This window comes from Rhopilema esculentum, chromosome 9, assembly GCF_057945365.1.
Source record: "Rhopilema esculentum isolate cy_ngs chromosome 9, ASM5794536v1, whole genome shotgun sequence".
NCBI lineage: Eukaryota > Metazoa > Cnidaria > Scyphozoa > Rhizostomeae > Rhizostomatidae > Rhopilema > Rhopilema esculentum.
In genome coordinates, this window is record NC_142823.1 from 935,551 (window position 1) to 962,299 (window position 26,749).

The following is a 26,749-nucleotide window of genomic DNA, read 5'->3' on the forward strand; positions in this document are numbered from 1 at the left end:
TCTCTTCAATAAGACCCTGTTTTGCACAGAGTTTTGCATGAGCCTCCCAGGGTTAATTTTAATTATAACAGTTATATAATATGTATATACAGTATTGACTATAGGTAATTATTACAGTAATGATTCCGGTTTTATGCCCTGATCAAAGCACCAGCTAGTTAAAGCAAAATATCTTTCTTAAGATGGTGGACAAAGAAACCCAAGATTAAATTCTATTCACCATTTTCTGACCGATGCCATCTGTTTTTGTTCTTAAAGGTGGGACAGTTTTCACTGATTATAAGAGTTAGCATATTATTTTATCAAGACCTAGATATTATAAAAAAATTCCCTACCTGCCAAAACAAACGTGAGTTAGTTTCTGTTTAGTGTGGTCAAGTAAAACTTTCAAACAACATGCATAGCCTGTTCGCAGTACCATTCGTACCCACGCTGTTTATTTCGTTTACTGCGATTTTGTGTTGTTGGACAGCTTAAATCCATTTTCAGACTGCATCTCGCACTTTTCTTTATTCTAGTTTAAATACTCGAAAGTTGATTTTGAAGTCAACTCAACAGAAAACATGCTGTGCAGTTTTGTAAGATCACTTGACACAGTCGAGGCTCACGTGCTCAGGTACTCAAATGAATTCGACGAAATGATGGATAAAATCGCAGTGCATTGTGGTAATTCTGACGGACCTGTGACTAAGCCGTACGTTGGTCAATGCTGCCTTGGAAAGTACCCTGTTGATGGGGGCTGGTAAGAAGGCTCATTATTTTTCTTTAGTGAATTTTATTTTTTGCATTTTTGTTTTAGATTTTCAATTTATCGAAGTTTCTAAAAATTAATATTGTTAAAATCTTAATTTCTGAAGACAGTCAGTTAATCTTGTTCATTTTCGTTCATTTATGAATTTGCATAATTATCAAGTTTGATAGCTACAAGGAATTAATGAGAATGCTGAAAATATCTCTTGATAGCGCAGTGTTACCATTCTTCTTGTCTTATTTGTATTCAATGACATCATTTGGTTCTTCAAAGTTTTGTTTCTGTAGCGTTAAAGCTCCTTCTGCCCATAGTTCACGTTTTTACAAGGCTTTTAAAATCCTCTTCTTATCTTTCAGGTATAGAGCCGTGATATTATCAACTTCGAGTGACATATTGAAACTGAGATACATCGATTATGGAAACGAGGATGAAGTGCCATTTGCAGACGTTCGAGAAATGACTGAAGAGTTCATGCAGTTGCCAGCCTTAGGGATCACATGCAAGTTACACGACGTTCACAGAGAAGATCTTGACGCCTCTGCCGGGAAGCAATGGTTGGAGGATTCCTGCCTCAACAACGAGTATTCTTTCAAGTTTATGACAAAAGCAGATGCAAATGGATGTTTTGAGGTCAACATGAGTTACCTGGGAAGTGAAGAGACTGTAAATGACGGATTATACAACAAGTTTGCGTTAGAAGAGGAAGCTGTCCCTTTGGAGGAGGCTACCTCCACTTCATTGCGAGACACTGATGCAGGTCAAGTCACTACGTCATCCACTATGGAGGAAAAATCTGCCCATGTAAGTGATGAGAAAAGGGCGCTGGCAAGAATGAAAGAAGTTGAACTGGATGGCTCGCCCAGTATTGGGGCCATTTGTTGTTTTGTTGATGATGCTCTTCAAGTGCACTGTCAACCTTCAAATGTACAAGAGGAGTTGGAAAAACTGATGGTGCACATATCGCATTATTGCGCAGAAGAAACAGGCCAAGCTACTACGTTTGAAGTCGGCATGGCATGCTTTGCCCAGTTTGCGGATGACAACGAATGGTATCGCGCTGAAATTATCAAGGTAGAAGGGGACCAGTGTACCGTGCGTTATGTTGACTATGGAAACAAAGGGATTGTAAACAAAAATCAGATCATGGCTATTACAGAGCCCTTTTTGAAGTTGCCCAAAGCAAGCTTCGCCTGCCTTCTTGAAGGTTTGTTTAACATTTGCATCACGCCTGTCTTGTCTTCTATAGCTGTCTGTCAACATTTTTTGGCGATGTTTATCTACACGCATGGCAAATATCTTTATTGGCGGAAAAATTTGATTCTTTATCGGGTTCTGCGAGCAATGGTGTAGACAACAAAGGTTGTTTTCTAATAGTCCACCCCATGTAAATTCTCATTGGAGTTCTTGTTTTTGTGGCCTGAAAATTGCTAGGTAAAGGAAGAAGTGATTTACAGCAATTCATGCACTAAAAATATGGTTTAAATATATTACCAATGCAGCGTAGTTCAATAAGAAATTAGTTCGGAAAGTATATGTATCAAAATGTGCTATATATTTTACGCATAGAAAGTTTTGAGAGCCCTTCCTTAACGCTCTTCAGGGTGAATGCATCGTTTAGTCCATCGTTTTACTCAATTTATAAACGGTCACAGCTCTTTCTGAAGGGAAACATTCCTTGATCAGCCGATTGACACAGAATTTGAGTTTTATGTTGATATTTGACGCTCACCACCAGTTTTTTCATGATCCCCAGTGAAAGTGTCTCTGTTATGGGATGGTGGATAAATGATTGGAAATTCAAAGCTTTTGTCAACTTACAAAATAAATTGACTCCTTAAAATATGGTCCACCATTGATATTAACTGAATGGTTAATCTAAATGATCATGTCGTCATTTGTGTAACGATTCGGGCACTACTGTGCTGTTACTTTGGTGTGAGGTGTCAAAAACGTTGTCCCAAACAGAGTAGAACCTCGAGAAACTTTTCTTGTCAATAAAAGTAGTTGGGAAGGCATATTATTTTATAAGTGGCGTGTTCGAATTATGACATAATCGGGCCTAATTTTAAACTGTGGTTGAATTTGTTCTAACTTTCGGTGTGAATGCCTTCAGTGAATGACAATTCTCTTTTCTTTTACCACAATCCCTTTTCATCATAGAATAAAGCTGTTTATTATCATTTGGATGATTTGATATGACAATCAATCAAAACTACGTATTATGTAAAATGCGTGTAATTGCATTCTTTCATTTCAAACTCCTCCCTTTTCAACTATTCAAACGATTACATGCAACAGCATCAACAACAGTAATAACAGCATACCTTTATTTCTTGTGATAAAGTGTTGCAATCATTATCTTGCAGGAACAGCATCGTTCAACAAACAAAATCTGGCGGTTAAGACATTTTTGGAGGAGAGACTTTTGGAGGCAGTGGTTGAGGTGGCTGTGATCGAAAGGGTGGATGCTGGAGTTTGTATAGCCAAGGTATTTGTTGATGGCCATGATGTGAATGCTTTGGTGCAAACAAAATTTGTTACCGCCGATTTGGCAGAAGGAAGCAGCGGTAAAAAGGACATTGCTCAGGGTGATAGCTCAGGACAAGAAGTAATGAAACTAGTGGATCCATCTATTGAGGTGAAAGCGATGGAAAATGCTATTTGTACTCATATTGAATCACTACACCAAGTCTACTGCCAGCTTACAATCTATCAACCTGATCTGGACATCCTTTCTGAACAAATGCAGACGTATTGCAATGGAGATGGTGGAAGCCAAGCAGAACCAGTGGCTGGTAATGTGTGCCTGGCGCGCTTCACGGAGGATGAAATGTGGTACAGGGCAGTTATAACAGAGGTGCTTGATGGTAAGGTGAAGGTCACTTTTGTTGACTACGGAAACACTGACATCGTGTCTCTGAATGCGACACGTGCACTGACTGGCGATTTCAGTGTTCTTCCTAAGACGTCAATCAAATGCAGCCTGCATGATGTTCATAATGACGATCTAGATGTAAATGCCGCCATAACATGGCTGCAGGAAAACGTTCTTGAGCAGGAGCTGAATGTTGAAGTTGTTGAAATAATTGATGGCACATACGACTGTATATTGTCACAACCCGGTGCAGACGGAACTATTAATGATCAGCTCTATGCGTTGTTTGAGGTAGCTGTGCAGGAGGGGGCGATGGAGGAAGATCCTGTAAAGGAGGCTGCTGTAAAAGAGGCTGCTGTACAAGAGGCTGCTGTAAAAGAGGCTGCTGTACAGGAGGCTGCTGTACAGGACGCTGCTGTAAAAGAGGCTGCTGTACAGGAGGCTGCTGTCGAGGTTACCCAGTCGAAAGAAGCAGGTGACTCCAAGGCAGATAAATCAAACTCACTTGATGCACCTAGTCAAGGTACCAACGTTGAAATTGCTAAGTTTGACAAGCTAAATCTAGAGAAAGGTGCCACAGACAATATGATTTGTGTTCATGTTGATTCATTGCACGAAATGTACTGCCAATTGTTGCGTTACCAGGCTGAGCTTGATGCTGTTTCAGAGAAAATAACACAGTTTTGTGAGACCTCTGCTGACCGGCCTAGAAACTTTGAAGTTGGGATGGCTTGTTTAGCACAGTTTACCGAGGACGGCGTTTGGTACAGAGCTGAAGTTGTCAACGTAATTGAGAGTGACGTAGAAGTTCATTTCGTTGATTATGGAAATAAGGATAAAGTGTTGAAAGAAAACACTAGAGTAATAGGAAGAGAGTTTATGACGCTTCCAGCCACTGCAGTTAAATGCTCGCTTCATGATGTACACAACAAAGACCTTGATGTCAATGCAGCAGTACAGTGGCTTCAGACTGACGTGATTGGACAAGAGTTGACAGGTGAAGTTGTCGATCAATCTGATCTTTTGTATGATTATATCCTGTTTAAGCCTGGAGCCGAATGCAACATTAATGACGAGCTGTACGCCCTATTTGCTCTGGAAACAGAAGAAGCACCAGCTGAGCCTAGTAACGCAGAAGAAAATGTAGAAAAAGTTGAAAACATATCCGTTGCTGTGGAAACTAAGGAACAAGAAGTTGTGACACAGTCTGATGCTGATAAGGTACCTGCTGTTAGTGAAATCGCTCATAGGTTTGTGCAGCCAAAATTGGAGCTAGGGGCTAAGGAAAGTGTATTCTCCGTGCATGTTGACTCAGTCCAACATATTACCTGTCAGTTATCGCGTTTCCATACTGAGCTCGAATCCCTTTCGGCAGAAATAGAGGCGTACTGCGAAAACTCTGTTTCTAACATTGAAAATTTTGAAGTAGAACTTGCCTGTTTAGCTAAGTTTACAGAAGATGGCGTATGGTATAGAGCAGAAGTCAAGAGTGTGGAAGATAATCAGGTCGGAGTTTATTTTGTCGATTACGGAAATGAAGACAAAGTAACAAAGGAAAACGTCAGGGCTGCGACCAGTCAGTTCACGTCACTTCCGGTAACTTTAATCGCATGTCAGTTGCATGATGTTTTTGGCGCGGATATTGACTTAGATAGAGCGTTAGTATGGCTTCATGAAATCATGATTGATCATGGATTGACTGTAGAGGTGGTCGGTAAGGTGGATGATGTTTATGACTGTATGTTTTATAAAGCAGGACACGAAGCGTCAATTAACGACTTGCTGTACGCAAAGTTTGATAGGCAGGCTGCAGAGGAAGAGCAGGAGGAATCAAAAATTGAGACAACAGGAGATGTCATGCCTGAATCCGAAGCTACAGCATCATCTGGACCATTGAACGTCAAGGCGGAGGAATTTGTTCCGACTTCCTTGTCAAGTGCCGGGAAATCATCTTTAAAATGTATCAAGTCTCGGGTCATTGAACCAGATTGTTCTCTTCTTCTGCATTTGTCCCACCCTGTGTCTCCTTCTTTGTTTTGGTGCCAGTTTGATGATACGGCGTGTGAACTGATAGGTCTTATGAGCAACATACGTTCTCGCTATTCCCAAGGTGACATGTCTGGCTTCTCACAAGCCCCAGAAGCCGGCACAATCTGTTGCGCGCGATTCTCAGAAGACAACGAGTGGTACCGTGGGGAAGTGGTTAATATTTGCGACGAGGAAAGCTGCATGGTTAAGTTCATAGACTATGGAAATATCGACGGGGTCCACTTGGATCATATGAGACAGCTAGAGCCGGAATTCTTCGATCTGCCACGGCAGGCCGTGAAGTGCAGTCTGCATGGTGTTAAAGCAATAGATGCTGGTTGGTCGGAAGAGTCAATCGATGAATTTTCGGATATTTGCGGAAGGAAAGTGCTCGAGGTTGATGTTTTACACAAAGAAGATGATGTGTTAGATGTAATTGTTAAAGTTCCTGACATCGAGTCGACTGTCAACCAGTTTATGATTGAAAAGGGTTATGGAATCAAAGACAATAACAAAACCAATGGTGTTTGCTGAGTACTCCAAAAACGTTGAAAAATTATCGGGTTCTGTCGCGGCAGTTCTCAGGTCTGCCGCGCATTGCCTACATGACGTCATCAACAATTTTGCTAATTGCGGCGATAGGACAGCGTAACGGATAGATTGATATTCAAAAGACTGTTTTTCATAATCTATTTTAAGGTATCGTGTAATATTGAAAGAGTATTTTCGAATTTTGTAAAGTATATAAAGACGTTTTGTTATCTTGCTAGAGAAACATTTGAATATTTGACGACGCTGATAGACCATTTTTGAATATTTTTAAACAGAAAGGGCCTAAATTGGTACCTTCTGTACATGTGTGAAGAAGAAATAAGACATATTTTGTTTTAAAGAAAATCCAGATTTGGCCACTCACATAATATAAGTACGAAAAATTAGCCTTGGTGCAGGAAATCAAGCCCTGGTCTCTCAAACGATCTTAGTATGAAAAGTCAGCCTTTCTGCCTGATTATTTTGCAGAATAAGATATTTCTGTCTAGTTGATGTAATAAGTTAAGGTATTGTTCAGTTGATGCTTCTCGCTGTAATTTTCCTCATGCTGTCTATGCGATAATGATCTTGTGCATAAATGAAGTATTTTTTGTTGTAGTATAGTTTGTCTGTTCTCGCTATTTTCATAGTTATTCCTGGTCGAAGTTTCCAGTCATCTTTAATCTTTATTGTTGCCGAATTATATTGCATTTTAAAAAATGAGCTAAGTCCGTTCCGTCTTTGAGCTCTGCATTAACCGTGTGCACCACTTGATTAGAATTGATGGCATAATAAATAGATAATAATAAGTCCTCCTCGTTAGCGTTTAGCTGTAAATAAACCACACACGTAAGCATTTCCAGAAATTTTGATTCACCACGCGAACTCAAGAATTTATTTATCAGATGCTAAATAAAGAAATTTTGCTTCAAGTTGACCGAAATGTGGAACTTAAAACCCGAAGTCCCTCTAGAAACCGTGCTATCAGTGGGTTCCTTTGACCAGTTGCTGAAGTCCTTGATGAAGGTTAATTTTATCAGGGAAAGTATTTTACAAGAAAAGTTCAGTATAGTAATTTTCGGTTTCGTTGAGTTGCAGTGTAGTTCTGTTCAGTTTAGCAATTATAAAATTTAATGTCATACCAAGATGACGACTTTTTATGACTCCTTTTCAAAACTTGAACATTATGTGTAACGCGATCCGCGATGTTTTTGTCCAAGAAATTGTGGTCCCATAAAAGCATTTTTCGATTTTTGCAGATTGTTATACGGTCTTAAAATGGTCAGTAAAGACAGAATAGTATCTGAAATTATTTGTGAAACGGAAGTTCTTGTTTGATTATCAAAAGTGAACGAATTAAATATCAAACGCAACTTACCCCTAGACCATTTATTACCAGAACACTGTATAAATTGTCTCTTCTGAATTTTTACAATTTCGGTAATGTTTTTATTTTGTGAGTTATCCAGCCTTAAAAGACAATGATGCAAAAGGCACACAAAGCCGGAAATTTTGTTTGAAGGAAAATTTTGACAAAAAATGAGGAAGGTTCGGTTGCCAAAATAATTTAAACTGTTGTACTGGTTTTTAAGTGCATGAAAGTTCATGTAATCAAATTGTATGAATCCATTGACAATCATGTAAATATCGCAAGGATGGTGAGGTTACACTCACTTTTTTATAAGAAAATGGCTATAAGAAACGAGTACAGGACAGTTAGAAAAAATTAAGAAACTTCAGTACTCGAAGCAAAAAAATTAGAAACTATTAAATCGCGATAAAACTGAGAACAACGAAATTTTGTAAATTCAAGAACTTGATTGCCCTGTTGGCCTAGAAATAAAGACAGAAGGGATAACAATATACCTCTTACATAGGAGTTTACGTTTTGGTTAATGAGCAGCAATTAGTAAGGATAAATTTATCTCTACAGTCATTTGCCAAAGTTTGAAACCAGGAGAAAGAATTGAAAGAGAACGCAACTTTTTCCAAAAACAGCATTAATGTTTATATTCACCGTTCCGGCTTGATATCATCGATTCTGCTGCTAGCTAACTACAGACCTTTCTCAAAAATGGACTTCAGATTTGGATTTTTCATTTGGCTGATCAGATCGATTTTGATTTTCACACTTGCAAAAAAAGCCACCGTTGAGAAAAAAGCTGCTTGCCCAAAGATGGGAAAAGATAAATTACTATACTAAATTATCAAATAAATAAAAAATGCTGAAAAGACCTTTCCAATTAAAGAGGAAGCAAGAAAATTTGTTTTCGGCCACTGGTTGTTTGGAACGGTCGGTGGCGAGTTACTTTGTTTTGAATATTTAGATATTTCTTTAGATTTGATCGGAATTTGCTGCTGTAGTGAAAAAATTTAATTTGAAATGTATAGGAAAGCTAAATTTTGAAAATGGTTGCTTGACGGCCCAAAAAACATTGAATTTTTGGCACAGACTAATTTGAGCATAAATATTCCAATTTTGTGATCTATTTTTGGCAAATGCGAAGATAAAAGATTGCCCGGAACAGAGAATACTAATACGATTTTATATATGATAACAACTTTTTGCCTGCTAGGTGTTTGCAAATATGTTTATGTCAGCATCCAGACATTTGCCTAAGGTGGTAGCTCGGCTTTCCTAAGGAGGAAGTCAATTGTTTACCTGCGAGAAGGTTTACAAACTTATGTTGCATTTTAGCTGGGCTGAATTTTTCGCTTCAGTTGTGCGTCCTTAAGATAGACAACGAACGCTGCAGCCCTTAGACATTCTGTTTCGTGTTGTCAGACTTCAGTTGTCAAAAATGTCGTCCGGAAAAGTCCAGACAGGTATGTACACAAGTCGATTTCGTTACAAAATCGTTAAACTTTCTTCAGGGGTGGGTGGGTCCCATCAGGCAGGTCGTCACTGAACTCAACTCGAATTAAACCCAAAATATTTGTTTAACAGTGGCTAATTCTAAAAAATATTCAAATTTTGAAAAATTTCAATAAAATTTTCAACCTAGAAATGGCTTCTCTAGTTTTTTCAATCGAAGCACTCAAAGTCCCAATATCCAGCCATAGTGGGCCCCGGAGCCGTCGCTCTCCTGCAAATGGTACCCCTCATGTCAAATATGTACCTGACGTGTCAAATTTTCAAACATGAAAAAGATAAAGAAACCAATAAAACTAACAGATGACTATATTTATGTATTCGACAACTCTTCTTTATCCGTTTTCACATAGTATCGGAGTTATTGTCAATCGTTTTCTAACTTTGGATATTTAATAAAGTAAACAAACCACTATAGGCCCGTAGCAGGAACAGTTTTGTGGTTTGAGTTGAATGTATAAGAATAGAGTGTCGCTGAATTATTTCCAAAATATAAATGTTTCAGTCAATAGGATTGAAATTTTTTTGTGAAATAATGGCTTGCTTTTTATATTTTTCCAATTCCAGAAGTTTAAAAGAAACATGGGCTATACCTAGTTGTTCATTTACTTTAAATTTGAATAAAAAAGAAACAAATTTTTTTTATCTTTTTAAAGAAGAGCAGAAACAGACTTAATGTTGCAAATGAACTAGATTCAAACAAAGTTATAGAAGTGTACTAACAATAACCCAAGCTACAAACATATGCAATAAAAGTAATCAGCCATTTTTCTGCAATTTGGCATGGGAGTTTACCATGCAGGCCATGTTTTAGTGACAAATTCTTGTTAGCATTCCCTTCAGGTAAAAATTGCGTTCCTTGTTAGTAAAAGAGAGTTTTCTGGTGCTAAAAGGGGCGTGGTCTAAAATATTTTGTTTTGTCACCCCCAGAGCGTAGTGGCTGGCACCGCCATTGCATTCCTGCAATTGAAACTTGCCTATCAAGTCAGCTTTGCTTTTTCCACAATATGCAATAAGCTGTGTTACTCTTACTTTCAAATTGCATGAATTTGGCAGTACCAAAACATCAGATTATTGAAACGTACATCTTATATCTTACCTGTTGTTATCTTGTCTCTCCTTGTCTTGTGATTTGTAATTTGATGCTGTTTTGGAGTAGTTTTATGTGCCTTTACCAGAGTATTTGGTGATTCATTTTGCACTTCTTCTTAGTTTGTGGTGTTATTTCACCTGATCAACTTGGAAAGACCCTAACACATGAGCATATCAGACTTCAATACATGTGCTGCTATTTAGAACCAAAAACAGATTCTGACAAAGAGCGAGCAAGGGATCCTGAAATACGTCTTGATAATCTTGGTTGGATCAGGCAATATCCGTAAGTCAAAAACTTGTAGTATGTACAGGTTTATTAGTTAATTATTGCTAAAAACCTTTAACAAAAAAGAAAGGCAATAACCACACTCTAAGAACCTACTGTTTAGCACAATGAGCTGTGTCTTATAGATCATCATCATTTTAGTTTTACACTATTTACAAAACTGATGATAAAACACATCATACTCTATGTCAGCTAAGATCTGAAGAAGAACCATAAATGATCATCAAAATGGAAAGAAGTTCCCATCCCAAAGAAGAAAACTTGCATCTTATGTTTTTGTCCAGTTTTGGAAAAATTAGAAAATTGATCTTAAAAAAAGTGGAATGGACATGTCCACCCCAGTGCACCCCTTGGTGCCATCCCTGACGGCAGGGTAAGAAAGTGCATAAAGAACAAAATAATATACAAATTATTAAGATCTTGTTATTTAATTTTGTGTTTTGTCATGAATGTTTTCTGCTGCTTTAAAAACCATGATGCCATTTTAATTCCTAAAAAGTCACGAGAATGGACACAACAAGTCACAACATGTCATTAGGAAACTTTTTTAGGGGGCAGCAGCTGCCCCCCTTAACACCCTGTTGCGCATCCCTGATGATAAAGATGTGAGAGGATTATCACCCATGGAGCTCAATGTCTGGCTATTTAAGTATGCTTTCAAAGCAAGAAAACATTGCACACTAAAAATGAACAAATTAAAGGGAGAATTTAGAACATCGTTGAAGCAGTTATTGTGGAAACTTTTTCTAAAAGGTACTTTTAGCTGGTGAAAATTTAGCTGGTGAAGCAGTTATTGTGGAAACTTTTTCTAAAAGGTACTTTTAGCTGGTGAAAATTTATCCAGGAAATGGAAAATTGATTTCAAAATAAAGGATGATCTAGATGTTTAAATTCTTTCAAGTGCTGAAAACGTGCAAACTTGACTAATGTTACATCAAGGTGCTATAACCATTATAAAATAAACTAAATGTTAAGAATAATATAGGTTTAATCCAATTTTTAAATTTGATTTTTAGGTACAGTCACATTGAGAACCTGAAGTTGGGTGACGAGACAATAAAGTCAATGATCACTGAAATTGGCTTCTTCAAAGAAAATGGGGGTGGATCAATTGTAGAGGCAACCACTGTTGGAATAAATCCTGACTGGGAATTCCTGAAGGAGGTTTCACAATCTACTGGTGTCCACATCATTGCTGGAGCTGGCCATTACATGGGTTTTACGTTGCCAGAGTATGCAAAAGATGCCAGCATTGATGAGCTTTGTCAGGTTGGCGTCTGGCAGAGTAGATTTAAACATATTTTAATTTGTGAGCTTAGAATTTAATAGAATTTGTTATTTGGAAGATTATAGACCTTGAGGATTGCTCATGAAAACTTACAGATTTATGTTAAAGGTAACAGAAAGTTTAAAATTGCAAGGCATCTATCAGGGGAGCTAAAAGTTTTATCAATAACATATAGAAATGATTATATATTAAAAATAACATACAGAGGTAATGCACAAACATAGTCATGGCTAAAAAGGGTTGAGAGGCAAAATGTGCAGACTATTTGAAACTCAGTATGATCTGCAATTATTTTGGTTTGGGGACCTTCTAGAATATTGGGGGGTCCTGTGCACCCTCTACATACCTGTTTCTATCAGCATACCTTTCTTAGTAGATGCACAAGTTGCTGTTAAAATTCAGGATTTTCTTGAAGCATATCATTGCTTTTTTTATCATAGACACATCACACAAAATCAGGATTTGCTTGAATCTGGAATATTTTGCATTTTCACATAGTTTGAAAATATTCACAAATTGCAAAAAAGCATACCGCCTGATGACATGTTTTGACAAGTGAGAATCATGATATGTTACACTATCACCCACTTTGACTCTTGACAAACTTTAACTTGAGTACATGCTGCCTCAACAACCAAATAGACTTGATGATTAGCAAGTATGGCTTTAGTGGCTCTCAGTTTATTCATTATTTTCTGACTTGACAAAAACTTACCTGAAATCAACTCCTTGCTTATTTGTAAGAGTTGATGTTGATCGCTAATGTGGTAAATTTTGTACATTTTTAGGAAATCGTCAAGGATATTGAAGAAGGGAGAAATGGCATCAAGGGGGGCGTCATTGGTGAAATTGGGTGTACTTATCCACTGACCGATTTGGAAAGGAAATGTCTCATTGCTGCATCTAAAGCGCAGGTTTGAATGCCTTTTTGACTGCTATGGATTCATCAAGTGTGACATCATAAATATTCAAATTTTAAGAATTTCTAGACATGACCACATGACCTGAAAGATTAAAAAAATAAATCTGAAAGTGCAATATCAGCTACATAATTTAAAAATTTGGTCACATGTGGCCAATTAAAATTTTGAAGTTTGCTAAAGTATCGATATCTCAGCCAATGTGAAACAAATTCAACTGATTTAGAAGATTCAGATGTATTTCATGATTAGCCATTTCAGGGTTGTTTCATTGAAATTGAAAATATTTTTCATTACTTCATCACTAAAAATTATATTGAACTGAAAAACAAAGCAATCTTGAACAGCTCTGTTTTTTTAAAAAACGCTTGCTTCCTAGGAATTTATCTTGAACGAATCTTGATTCTCTCGAATTTTCCAATTATGATATTTTTAATCTGAATATGTGTTAAGCTGGTATGGCATCTGAAGTAAAGCAGTAAGGCATTCTGCAGTGTTTTTAGTCCAGCAACATTGCCACAGCAAGCATTGGCTGTTTTTACCTTTTAGAAAATCACTGGTGCACCATTACTCATCCACCCCGGCAAGCACCATGATTCTCCAATGGAGATTGTTAATATAATCAAAGAATCAGGGGGTGATGTCACAAAAACCGTTATGTCACATTTGGATCGAACCATTTTTGAATATAGTGGATTGGTTGAGTTGGCAAAAACAGGGTGCATTTTGGAGCATGACTTTTTTGGCATTGAAGTATCGCATTATCAGAATAACCTTGCAGTGGACTTTCTGAGTGATGCCCAGAGAATTTACCGAATCAAGCATTTGATTGATCAAGGCTTTGAGGATCAGCTAGTGATTGCGCACGATGTTCACACAAGACACCGATTGGTAGGCGCATTTTATACCTGTTCGGTTTAGACACTCTAACGCGATCTATAGGAATGGCGAGGCTAGATTTTCCAAAAATGTGACATAAGAACATGCCGAGCCATTGGTGAAAAGTTGGAAGGAAAAAAAGCAATGTTGTTTAATCAACTTTCATGTTAACATAACAGAGCAGAATTTATCAAATACTCAACAGTGCTACTAAAAAAATTATGCAAAACTATTGTTAATGGTCCTAGAAACAATTAATGCAATGTTGAATAAAGAGCAGCATTAAGACCACCAGAGCCAAAAAATGAGACCATCGAGCCTCGGCAATAATCAATCGGTTGTATTTCTGAAAGATTTTCGTTTTTGTTTCGCGGTGATTATTAGAATTTGTTTATTAAATTGCAACTTATTTATATTTCGCCCTATGCAGGCAGTAGATGTTTGCTTGCAGAAATTCAATGATTTGTGTAAAAGGGCTTACGCACCACACACTTTAGAAATTGTTTAATCATTTATCGCTTCTATGACGATGAGTTTTCAATCAAACAACAAACCGCTTGTACACGCCTGCCGGAAACTACCGATTACTCAAAACCCAGGTAACTCCAACATCCGTTAAGTCCAACTGGATTCCCCTTGCCAAATACTTTCAAATAAAAATACCCCCGATTCCCAACTTTAAAATACGCTATCTCAAACCATTTCATTAGAGTAGTTCGTTGGATGTTCAAGTCATCGGGAGTTTACTGTACTTAGAACATTATTACTGTACTTTTTCTTTTTTCTACCGTATTATCACTTGTGGGAAAAGTACTGCAAAGCCTGAAGCAAATATGGACCATTTCGTTTACAATGCTGTTACTTATTGTCAAACCTGTAAAATGTGTATCCCCTTTTAATGCATTTTATGCCTTTTATCTTCAAGGTAAAGTATGGTGGTCATGGATATTCCCACATTTTGTGCAATGTGGTGCCAAAAATGCTCCAAAGAGGTATCACCCAGGAGCAGGTCGACAAAATGCTGATAAGCACGCCAAGAAGATGGCTGACATTTTCAAAGTGAAGCAATGATTTGGCTTTTGTAATGACGGATTTGACAATTTTTGCTACTAGATTAGTGTTTATTATTGTGAATTATAAGATAATGTATTGAATAAAACACTGTTTTTTCCATCCATATATATACTGCCTGCTGCGTCTAAACTCTACCACAGATATGATGATACCAGAATGTCAACCTCCTTATAGATTTGTCAATTCTAAGAAAGAGAGGTTTACCAATGTATCACAAAGTTTGTGATAAAAAATGTACCTTTGAACATTCATTTTGATAAATCTAGATGATATATACGAAAAACATAAAACAGCATTAAAATTTATTAAATGTCACGTAATATAATTTAATTTGCTATTTTTCATTGGTATATAAAAAAGTTTGATTATTGCAGATGTGTTGATTAAATGTGACGTAAAATCATTTTGTTTGCTTTTCTTGATTGGTATATACGGAAGTTTGATTATAGCATTCACATTGATTAAATTTGACGTAAAATCATTTTTTTTGCTTTTCTTGATTGTTATATACGGAAGTTTGATTATAGCAGTTACATTGATTAAATGTGACGTAAAATCATTTTTTGTGCTTTTCTTGATTGGTATATACGGAAGTTTGATTATAGCATTCACATTGATTAAATTTGACGTAAAATCATTTTTTTTGCTTTTCTTGATTGTTATATACGGAAGTTTGATTATAGCAGTTACATTGATTAAATGTGACGTAAAATCATTTTTTGTGCTTTTCTTGATTGTTATATACGGAAGTTTGATTATAGCAGTTACATTAATTAAATGTGACGTAAAATCATTTTTTTTGCTTTTCTTGATTGGTATATACGGAAGTTTGATTATAGCAGCTACATTGATTAAATGTGACGTAAAATCATTTTTTGTGCTTTTCTTGATTGGTATATACGGAAGTTTGATTATAGCAGTTACATTAATTAAATGTGACGTAAAATCATTTTTTGTGCTTTTCTTGATTGTTATACACGGAAGTTTGATTATAGCAGTTACATTGATTAAATGTGACGTAAAATCATTTTTTTTGCTTTTCTTGATTGTTATACACGGAAGTTTGATTATAGCAATCACATTGATTAAATGTGACGTAATATCATTTAATTTGCCTTTCTTGATTGGTATATACGGAAGTTTGATTATAGCATTCACATTGATTAAATTTGACGTAAAATCATTTTTTTTGCTTTTCTTGATTGTTATATACGGAAGTTTGATTATAGCATTTACATTGATTAAATGTGACGTAAAATCATTTTTTGTGCTTTTCTTGATTGGTATATACGGAAGTTTGATTATAGCAGTTACATTGATTAAATGTGACGTAAAATCATTTTTTGTGCTTTTCTTGATTGTTATACACTGAAGTTTGATTATAGCAGTTACATTGATTAAATGTGACGTAAAATCATTTTTTTTGCTTTTCTTGATTGTTATACACGGAAGTTTGATTATAGCAATCACATTGATTAAATGTGACGTAATATCATTTAATTTGCCTTTCTTGATTGGTATATACGGAAGTATGATTATAGCATTCACATTGATTAAATTTGACGTAAAATCATTTTTTGTGCTTTTCTTGATTGGTATATACGGAAGTTTGATTATAGCAGTTACATTGATTAAATGTGACGTAAAATCATTTTTTGTGCTTTTCTTGATTCGTATATACGGAAGTTTGATTATAGCAGTTACATTGATTAAATGTGACGTAAAATCATTTTTTTTGCTTTTCTTGATTGTTATATACGGAAGTTTGATTATAGCATTCACATTGATTAAATGTGACGTAAAATCATTTTTTGTGCTTTTCTTGATTGGTATATACGGAAGTTTGATTATAGCAGTAACATTGATTAAATGTGACGTAAAATCATTTTTTGTGCTTTTCTTGATTGTTATATACGGTAGTTTGATTATAGCAGTTACATTGATTAAATGTGACGTAAAATCATTTTTTCTGCTTTTCTTGATTGTTATATACGGAAGTTTGATTATAACAGTTACATTGATTAAATGTGACGTAAAATCATTTGTTGTGCTTTTCTTGATTGTTATATACGGAAGTTTGATTATAGCAGTTACATTGATTAAATGTGACGTAAAATCATTTTTTCTGCTTTTCTTGATTGTTATATACGGAAGTTTGATTATAGCATTTACATTAATTAAATGTGACGTAAAATCATTTTTTGTTCTTTTCTTGATTGTTATATACGGAAGTTTGATTATAGCAGTTACATTGATTAAATGTGACGTAAAATCATTTTTTTTGCTTTTTTTGATTGTTATATACGGAAGTTTGATTATAGCATTTACATTGATTAAATGTGACGTAAAATCATTTTTTGTGCTTTTTTTGATTGTTATATACGGAAGTTTGATTATAGCATTTACATTGATTAAATGTGACGTAAAATCATTTTTTGTGCGTGCTTTTCTTGATTGTTATATACGGAAGTTTGATTATAGCATTTACATTGATTAAATGTGACGTAAAATCATTTTTTGTTCTTTTCTTGATTGTTATATACGGAAGTTTGATTATAGCATTTACATTGATTAAATGTGACGTAAAATCATTTTTTGTGCTTTTCTTGATTGTTGCATACGGAAGTTTGATTATAGCATTTACATTGATTAAATGTGACGTAAAATCATTTTTTGTGCTTTTCTTGATTGTTGCATACGGAAGTTTGATTATAGCATTTACATTGATTAAATGTGACGTAAAATCATTTTTTGTTCTTTTCTTGATTGTTGCATACGGAAGTTTGATTATAGCATTTACATTGATTAAATTCGACGTAAAATCATTTTTTCTGCTTTTCTTGATTGGTATATACGGAAGTTTGATTATAGCAGTTACATTGATTGAATGTGACGTAAAATCATTTTTTTTTACTTCTCTTGATTGGTATATACGGAAGTTTGATTATAGCAGTTACATTGATTAAATGTGACGTAAAATCATTTTTTTTGCTTTTCTTGATTGGTATATACGAAAGTTTGATTATAGCAGTTACATTGATTAAATGTGACGTAACATCATTTTTTCTGCTTTTCTTGATTGTTTTATACGGAAGTTTGATTATAGCATTTACATTGATTAAATGTGACGTAAAATCATTTTTTGTTCTTTTCTTGATTATTGCATACGGAAGTTTGATTATAGCATTTACATTGATTAAATGTGACGTAAAATCATTTTTTGTGCTTTTCTTGATTGTTATATACGGAAGTTTGATTATAGCATTTACATTGATTAAATGTGACGTAAAATCATTTTTTGTGCTTTTCTTGATTGTTATATACGGAAGTTTGATTATAGCATTTACATTGATTAAATGTGACGTAAAATCATTTTTTGTTCTTTTCTTGATTGTTGCATACGGAAGTTTGATTATAGCATTTACATTGATTAAATGTGACGTAAAATCATTTTTTTTGCTTTTCTTGATTGTTATATACGGAAGTTTGATTATAGCAGTTACATTGATTAAATGTGACGTAAAATCATTTTTCGTGCTTTTCTTGATTGTTATATACGGAAGTTTGATTATAGCATTTACATTGATTAAATGTGACGTAAAATCATTTTTTCTGCCTTTCTTGATTGGTATATACGGAAGTTTGATTATAGCAGTTACATTGATTGAATGTGACGTAAAATCATTTTTTTTGCTTTTCTTGATTGGTATATACGGAAGTTTGATTATAGCAGTTACATTGATTAAATGTGACGTAAAATCATTTTTTTTGCTTTTCTTGATTGGTATATACGAAAGTTTGATGATAGCAGTTACATTGATTAAATGTGACGTAAAATCATCTTTTTTGCTTTTCTTGATTGTTATATACGAAAGTTTGATTATAGCAGTTACATTGATTAAATGTGACGTAAAATCATTTTTTGTGCTTTTCTTGATTGTTATACACGGAAGTTTGATTATAGCAGTTACATTGATTAAATGTGACGTAAAATCATTTTTCCTGCTTTTCTTGATTGGTATATACGAAAGTTTGATTATAGCAGTTACATTGATTAAATGTGACGTAAAATCATTTTTTCTGCTTTTCTTGATTGGTATATACGGAAGTTTGATTATAGCAGTTACATTGATTGAATGTGACGTAAAATCATTTTTTTTGCTTTTCTTGATTGTTATATACGGAAGTTTGATTATAGCAGTTACATTGATTAAATGTGACGTAAAATCATTTTTTTTGCTTGTTATATACGAAAGTTTGATTATAGCAGTTACATTGATTAAATGTGACGTAAAATCATTTTTTCTGCTTTTCTTGATTGGTATATACGGAAGTTTGATTATAGCAGTTACATCGATTAAATGTGACGTAAAATCATTTTTTTTGCTTTTCTTGATTGTTATACACGGAAGCTTGATTATAGCAGTTACATTGATTAAATGTGACGTAAAATCATTTTTTTTGCTTTTCTTGATTGTTATATACGGAAGTTTGATTATAGCAGTTACATTGATTGAATGTGACGTAAAATCATTTTTTTTGCTTTTTTTGATTGGTATATACGGAAGTTTGATTATAGCAGTTACATTGATTAAATGTGACGTAAAATCATTTTTTTTGCTTTCTTGATTGGTATATACGGAAGTTTGATTATAGCAGTTACATTGATTGAATGTGACGTAAAATCATTTTTTTTTGCTTTTCTTGATTGGTATATACGGAAGTTTGATTATAGCAGTTACATTGATTAATTGTGACGTAAAATCATTTTTTGTGCTTTTCTTGATTGTTATATACAGAAGTTTGATTATAGCAGTTTTATTGATTAAATGTGACGTAAAGTCATTTTTTGTGCTTTTCTTGATTGTTATATACGGAAGTTTGATTATAGCATTTACTTTGATTAAATGTGACGTAAAATCATTTTTTGTGCTTTTCTTGATTGTTATATACGGAGGTTTGATTATAGCAGTTACATTGATTGAATGTGACGTAAAATCATTTTTTGTGCTTTTCTTGATTGTTATATACGGAAGATTGATTATAGCATTTACATTGATTAAATGTGACGTAAAATCATTTTTTGTGCTTTTCTTGATTGTTATATACGGAGGTTTGATTATAGCAGTTACATTGATTAAATGTGACGTAAAATCATTTTTTCTGCTTTTCTTGATTGGTATATACGGAAGTTTGATTATAGCATTTACATTGATTAAATGTGACGTAAAATCATTTTTTGTGCTTTTCTTGATTGTTATATACGGAAGTTTGATTATAGCTGTTTTATTGATTAAATGTGACGTAAAATCATTTTTTGTGTTTTTCTTGATTGTTATATACGGAAGTTTGATTATAGCATTTACATTGATTAAATGTGATGTAAAATCATTTTTTGTGCTTTTCTTGATTGTTATATACGGAGGTTTGATTATAGCAGTTACATTGATTGAATGTGACGTAAAATCATTTTTTGTGCTTTTCTTGATTGTTATATACGGAAGTTTGATTATAGCAGTTTTATTGATTAAATGTGACGTAAAATCATTTTTTGTGTTTTTCTTGATTGTTATATACGGAAGTTTGATTATAGAGTTACATTGATTAAATGTGACGTAAAATCATTTTTTGTGCTTTTCTTGATTGTTATATACGGAAGTTTGATTATAGCAGTTACATTGATTAAATGTGACGTAAAATCATTTTTTGTGCTTTTCTTGATTGTTATATACGGAAGTTTGATTATAGCAGTTTTATTGATTAAATGTGACGTAAAATCATTTTTTGTGCTTTTCTTGATTGTTATATACGGAGGTTTGATTATAGCAGTTTTATTGATTAAATGTGACGTAAAATCATTTTTTGTGCTTTTCTTGATTGTTATATACGGAAGTTTGATTATAGCAGTTTTATTGATTAAATGTGACGTAAAATCATTTTTTGTGCTTTTCTTGATTGTTATATACGGAAGTTTGATTATAGCAGTTTTATTGATTAAATGTGACGTAAAATCATTTTTTGTGCTTTTCTTGATTGTTATATACGGAGGTTTGATTATAGCAGTTTTATTGATTAAATGTGACGTAAAATCATTTTTTGTGCTTTTCTTGATTGTTATATACGGAAGTTTGATTATAGCAGTTTTATTGATTAAATGTGACGTAAAATCATTTTTTGTGCTTTTCTTGATTGTTATATACGGAGGTTTGATTATAGCAGTTTTATTGATTAAATGTGACGTAAAATCATTTTTTGTGCTTTTCTTGATTGTTATATACGGAGGTTTGATTATAGCAGTTTTATTGATTAAATGTGACGTAAAATCATTTTTTGTGCTTTTCTTGATTGTTATATACGGAGGTTTGATTATAGCAGTTTTATTGATTAAATGTGACGTAAAATCATTTTTTGTGCTTTTCTTGATTGTTATATACGGAAGTTTGATTATAGCAGTTTTATTGATTAAATGTGACGTAAAATCATTTTTTGTGCTTTTCTTGATTGTTATATACGGAGGTTTGATTATAGCAGTTTTATTGATTAAATGTGACGTAAAATCATTTTTTGTGTTTTTCTTGATTGTTATATACGGAAGTTTGATTATAGAGTTACATTGATTAAATGTGACGTAAAATCATTTTTTGTGCTTTTCTTGATTGTTATATACGGAAGTTTGATTATAGCAGTTACATTGATTAAATGTGACGTAAAATCATTTTTTGTGCTTTTCTTGATTGTTATATACGGAAGTTTGATTATAGCAGTTTTATTGATTAAATGTGACGTAAAATCATTTTTTGTGCTTTTCTTGATTGTTATATACGGAGGTTTGATTATAGCAGTTTTATTGATTAAATGTGACGTAAAATCATTTTTTGTGCTTTTCTTGATTGTTATATACGGAAGTTTGATTATAGCAGTTTTATTGATTAAATGTGACGTAAAATCATTTTTTGTGCTTTTCTTGATTGTTATATACGGAGGTTTGATTATAGCAGTTTTATTGATTAAATGTGACGTAAAATCATTTTTTGTGCTTTTCTTGATTGTTATATACGGAAGTTTGATTATAGCAGTTTTATTGATTAAATGTGACGTAAAATCATTTTTTGTGCTTTTCTTGATTGTTATATACGGAAGTTTGATTATAGCAGTTACATTGATTAAATGTGACGTAAAATCATTTTTTGTGCTTTTCTTGATTGTTATATACGGAAGTTTGATTATAGCATTTACATTGATTAAATGTGACGTAAAATCATTTTTTGTGCTTTTCTTGATTGTTATATACGGAAGTTTTATTATAGCATTTACATTGATTAAATGTGACGTAAAATCATTTTTTGTGCTTTTCTTGATTGTTATATACGGAAGTTTGATTATAGCAGTTTTATTGATTAAATGTGACGTAAAATCATTTTTTGTGCTTTACTTGATTGTTATATACGGAGGTTTGATTATAGCAGTTACATTGATTGAATGTGACGTAAAATCATTTTTTGTGCTTTTCTTGATTGTTATATACGGAAGTTTGATTATAGCAGTTTTATTGATTAAATGTGACGTAAAATCATTTTTTGTGTTTTTCTTGATTGTTATATACGGAAGTTTGATTATAGAGTTACATTGATTAAATGTGACGTAAAATCATTTTTTGTGCTTTTCTTGATTGTTATATACGGAAGTTTGATTATAGCAGTTACATTGATTAAATGTGACGTAAAATCATTTTTTGCGCTTTTCTTGATTGTTATATACGGAAGTTTGATTATAGCAGTTTTATTGATTAAATGTGACGTAAAATCATTTTTTGTGTTTTTCTTGATTGTTATATACGGAAGTTTGATTATAGCAGTTACATTGATTAAATGTGACGTAAAATCATTTTTTGTGCTTTTCTTGATTGTTATATACGGAAGTTTGATTATAGCAGTTTTATTGATTAAATGTGACGTAAAATCATTTTTTGTGTTTTTCTTGATTGTTATATACGGAAGTTTGATTATAGAGTTACATTGATTAAATGTGACGTAAAATCATTTTTTGTGCTTTTCTTGATTGTTATATACGGAAGTTTGATTATAGCAGTTTTATTGATTAAATGGGACGTAAAATCATTTTTTGTGTTTTTCTTGATTGTTATATACGGAAGTTTGATTATAGCAGTTACATTGATTAAATGTGACGTAAAATCATTTTTTGTGCTTTTCTTGATTGTTATATACGGAAGTTTGATTATAGCAGTTTTATTGATTAAATGTGACGTAAAATCATTTTTTGTGTTTTTCTTGATTGTTATATACGGAAGTTTGATTATAGAGTTACATTGATTAAATGTGACGTAAAATCATTTTTTGTGCTTTTCTTGATTGTTATATACGGAAGTTTGATTATAGCAGTTTTATTGATTAAATGTGACGTAAAATCATTTTTTGTGCTTTTCTTGATTGTTATATACGGAAGTTTGATTATAGCAGTTTTATTGATTAAATGTGACGTAAAATCATTTTTTTTGTTTTTCTTGATTGTTATATACGGAAGTTTGATTATAGCAGTTACATTGATTAAATGTGACGTAAAATCATTTTTTGTGCTTTTCTTGATTGTTATATACGGAAGTTTGATTATAGCAGTTTTATTGATTAAATGTGACGTAAAATCATTTTTTGTGTTTTTCTTGATTGTTATATACGGAAGTTTGATTATAGAGTTACATTGATTAAATGTGACGTAAAATCATTTTTTGTGCTTTTCTTGATTGTTATATACGGAAGTTTGATTATAGCAGTTTTATTGATTAAATGTGACGTAAAATCATTTTTTGTGTTTTTCTTGATTGTTATATACGGAAGTTTGATTATAGCAGTTTTATTGATTAAATGTGACGTAAAATCATTTTTTGTGTTTTTCTTGATTGTTATATACGGAAGTTTGATTATAGCAGTTTTATTGATTAAATGTGACGTAAAATCATTTTTTGTGTTTTTCTTGATTGTTATATACGGAAGTTTGATTATAGCAGTTTTATTGATTAAATGTGACGTAAAATCATTTTTTGTGTTTTTCTTGATTGTTATATACGGAAGTTTGATTATAGAGTTACATTGATTAAATGTGACGTAAAATCATTTTTTGTGCTTTTCTTGATTGTTATATACGGAAGTTTGATTATAGCAGTTTTATTGATTAAATGTGACGTAAAATCATTTTTTGTGTTTTTCTTGATTGTTATATACGGAAGTTTGATTATAGCAGTTTTATTGATTAAATGTGACGTAAAATCATTTTTTGTGTTTTTCTTGATTGTTATATACGGAAGTTTGATTATAGCAGTTTTATTGATTAAATGTGACGTAAAATCATTTTTTGTGTTTTTCTTGATTGTTATATACGGAAGTTTGATTATAGAGTTACATTGATTAAATGTGACGTAAAATCATTTTTTGTGCTTTTCTTGATTGTTATATACGGAAGTTTGATTATAGCAGTTTTATTGATTAAATGTGACGTAAAATCATTTTTTGTGCTTTTCTTGATTGTTATATACGGAAGTTTGATTATAGCAGTTTTATTGATTAAATGTGACGTAAAATCATTTTTTTTGTTTTTCTTGATTGTTATATACGGAAGTTTGATTATAGCAGTTACATTGATTAAATGTGACGTAAAATCATTTTTTGTGCTTTTCTTGATTGTTATATACGGAAGTTTGATTATAGCAGTTTTATTGATTAAATGTGACGTAAAATCATTTTTTGTGTTTTTCTTGATTGTTATATACGGAAGTTTGATTATAGAGTTACATTGATTAAATGTGACGTAAAATCATTTTTTGTGCTTTTCTTGATTGTTATATACGGAAGTTTGATTATAGCAGTTTTATTGATTAAATGTGACGTAAAATCATTTTTTGTGTTTTTCTTGATTGTTATATACGGAAGTTTGATTATAGCAGTTTTATTGATTAAATGTGACGTAAAATCATTTTTTGTGTTTTTCTTGATTGTTATATACGGAAGTTTGATTATAGCAGTTTTATTGATTAAATGTGACGTAAAATCATTTTTTGTGTTTTTCTTGATTGTTATATACGGAAGTTTGATTATAGCAGTTTTATTGATTAAATGTGACGTAAAATCATTTTTTGTGTTTTTCTTGATTGTTATATACGGAAGTTTGATTATAGCAGTTTTATTGATTAAATGTGACGTAAAATCATTTTTTGTGTTTTTCTTGATTGTTATATACGGAAGTTTGATTATAGAGTTACATTGATTAAATGTGACGTAAAATCATTTTTTGTGCTTTTCTTGATTGTTATATACGGAAGTTTGATTATAGCAGTTTTATTGATTAAATGTGACGTAAAATCATTTTTTGTGTTTTTCTTGATTGTTATATACGGAAGTTTGATTATAGCAGTTTTATTGATTAAATGTGACGTAAAATCATTTTTTGTGTTTTTCTTGATTGTTATATACGGAAGTTTGATTATAGCAGTTTTATTGATTAAATGTGACGTAAAATCATTTTTTGTGCTTTTCTTGATTGTTATATACGGAAGTTTGATTATAGCAGTTTTATTGATTAAATGTGACGTAAAATCATTTTTTGTGTTTTTCTTGATTGTTATATACGGAAGTTTGATTATAGCAGTTTTATTGATTAAATGTGACGTAAAATCATTTTTTGTGCTTTGCTTGATTGGTATATACGGAAGTTTGATTATAGCAGTTTTATTGATTAAATGTGACGTAAAATCATTTTTTGTGTTTTTCTTGATTGTTATATACGGAAGTTTGATTATAGCAGTTTTATTGATTAAATGTGACGTAAAATCATTTTTTGTGTTTTTCTTGATTGTTATATACGGAAGTTTGATTATAGCAGTTTTATTGATTAAATGTGACGTAAAATCATTTTTTGTGTTTTTCTTGATTGTTATATACGGAAGTTTGATTATAGAGTTACATTGATTAAATGTGACGTAAAATCATTTTTTGTGCTTTTCTTGATTGTTATATACGGAAGTTTGATTATAGCAGTTTTATTGATTAAATGTAACGTAAAATCATTTTTTGTGCTTTTCTTGATTGTTATATACGGAAGTTTGATTATAGCATTTACATTGATTAAATGTGACATAAAATCATTTTCTTGCTTTTCTTTATTGTTATATACGGAAGTTTGATTATAGCATTTACATTGATTAAATGTGACGTAAAATCATTTTTTGTGCTTTTCTTGATTGTTATTTACGGAAGTTTTATTATAGCATTTAAAATCATTTTTTGTGTTTTTCTTGATTGTTATATACGGAAGTTTGATTATAGCATTTACATTGATTAAATGTGACGTAAAATCATTTTCTTTGCTTTTCTTGATTGTTATATACGGAAGTTTGATTATAGCAGTTACATTGATTGAATGTGACGTAAAATCATTTTTTTTGCTTTTCTTGATTGGTATATACGAAAGTTTGATGATAGCAGTTACATTGATTAAATGTGACGTAAAATCATTTTCTTTGCTTTTCTTGATTGTTATATACGGAAGTTTGATTATAGCAGTTACATTGATTAAATGTGACGTAAAATCATTTTTTTTGCTTTTCTTGATTGGTATATACGAAAGTTTGATGATAGCAGTTACATTGATTAAATGTGACGTAAAATCATCTTTTTTGCTTTTCTTGATTGTTATATACGAAAGTTTGATTATAGCAGTTACATTGATTAAATGTGACGTAAAATCATTTTTTGTGCTTTTCTTGATTGTTATACACGGAAGTTTGATTATAGCAGTTACATTGATTAAATGTGACGTAAAATCATTTTTCCTGCTTTTCTTGATTGGTATATACGAAAGTTTGATTATAGCAGTTACATTGATTAAATGTGACGTAAAATCATTTTTTCTGCTTTTCTTGATTGGTATATACGGAAGTTTGATTATAGCAGTTACATTGATTGAATGTGACGTAAAATCATTTTTTTTGCTTTTCTTGATTGGTATATACGGAAGTTTGATTATAGCAGTTACATTGATTAAATGTGACGTAAAATCATTTTTTTTGCTTTTCTTGATTGTTATATACGGAAGTTTGATTATAGCAGTTACATTGATTAAATGTGACGTAAAATCATTTTT

General features: G+C 32.4%; 2 protein-coding genes across 2 annotated transcripts in view; both read left to right on the forward strand.

Annotated features, from left to right (window-relative positions):
• Positions 1 to 7,330, forward strand: part of LOC135689222 (uncharacterized) — a 41,492-nt gene extending 34,162 nt beyond the window's left edge. The window contains exons 21-23 of the mRNA XM_089110124.1: positions 519 to 742; positions 1,108 to 1,955; positions 3,118 to 7,330. Of these exons, the coding sequence (XP_088966250.1) occupies positions 519 to 742; positions 1,108 to 1,955; positions 3,118 to 6,188 (4,143 nt within the window). The 3' untranslated portion in view covers positions 6,189 to 7,330. The remainder of the gene's footprint in view (positions 1 to 518; positions 743 to 1,107; positions 1,956 to 3,117) is intronic.
• A 1,490-nt stretch (positions 7,331 to 8,820) lies between these two features.
• Positions 8,821 to 14,684, forward strand: LOC135689066 (phosphotriesterase-related protein). Its single transcript, XM_065206172.2, has 6 exons — positions 8,821 to 9,011; positions 10,270 to 10,435; positions 11,455 to 11,707; positions 12,515 to 12,640; positions 13,196 to 13,537; positions 14,451 to 14,684. Exons 1-6 carry the CDS (start codon positions 8,987 to 8,989, stop codon positions 14,586 to 14,588), a joined length of 1,050 nt encoding a protein of 349 aa, XP_065062244.2. The 5' UTR covers positions 8,821 to 8,986; the 3' UTR covers positions 14,589 to 14,684.
• Positions 14,685 to 26,749: the final 12,065 nt, after the last annotated feature.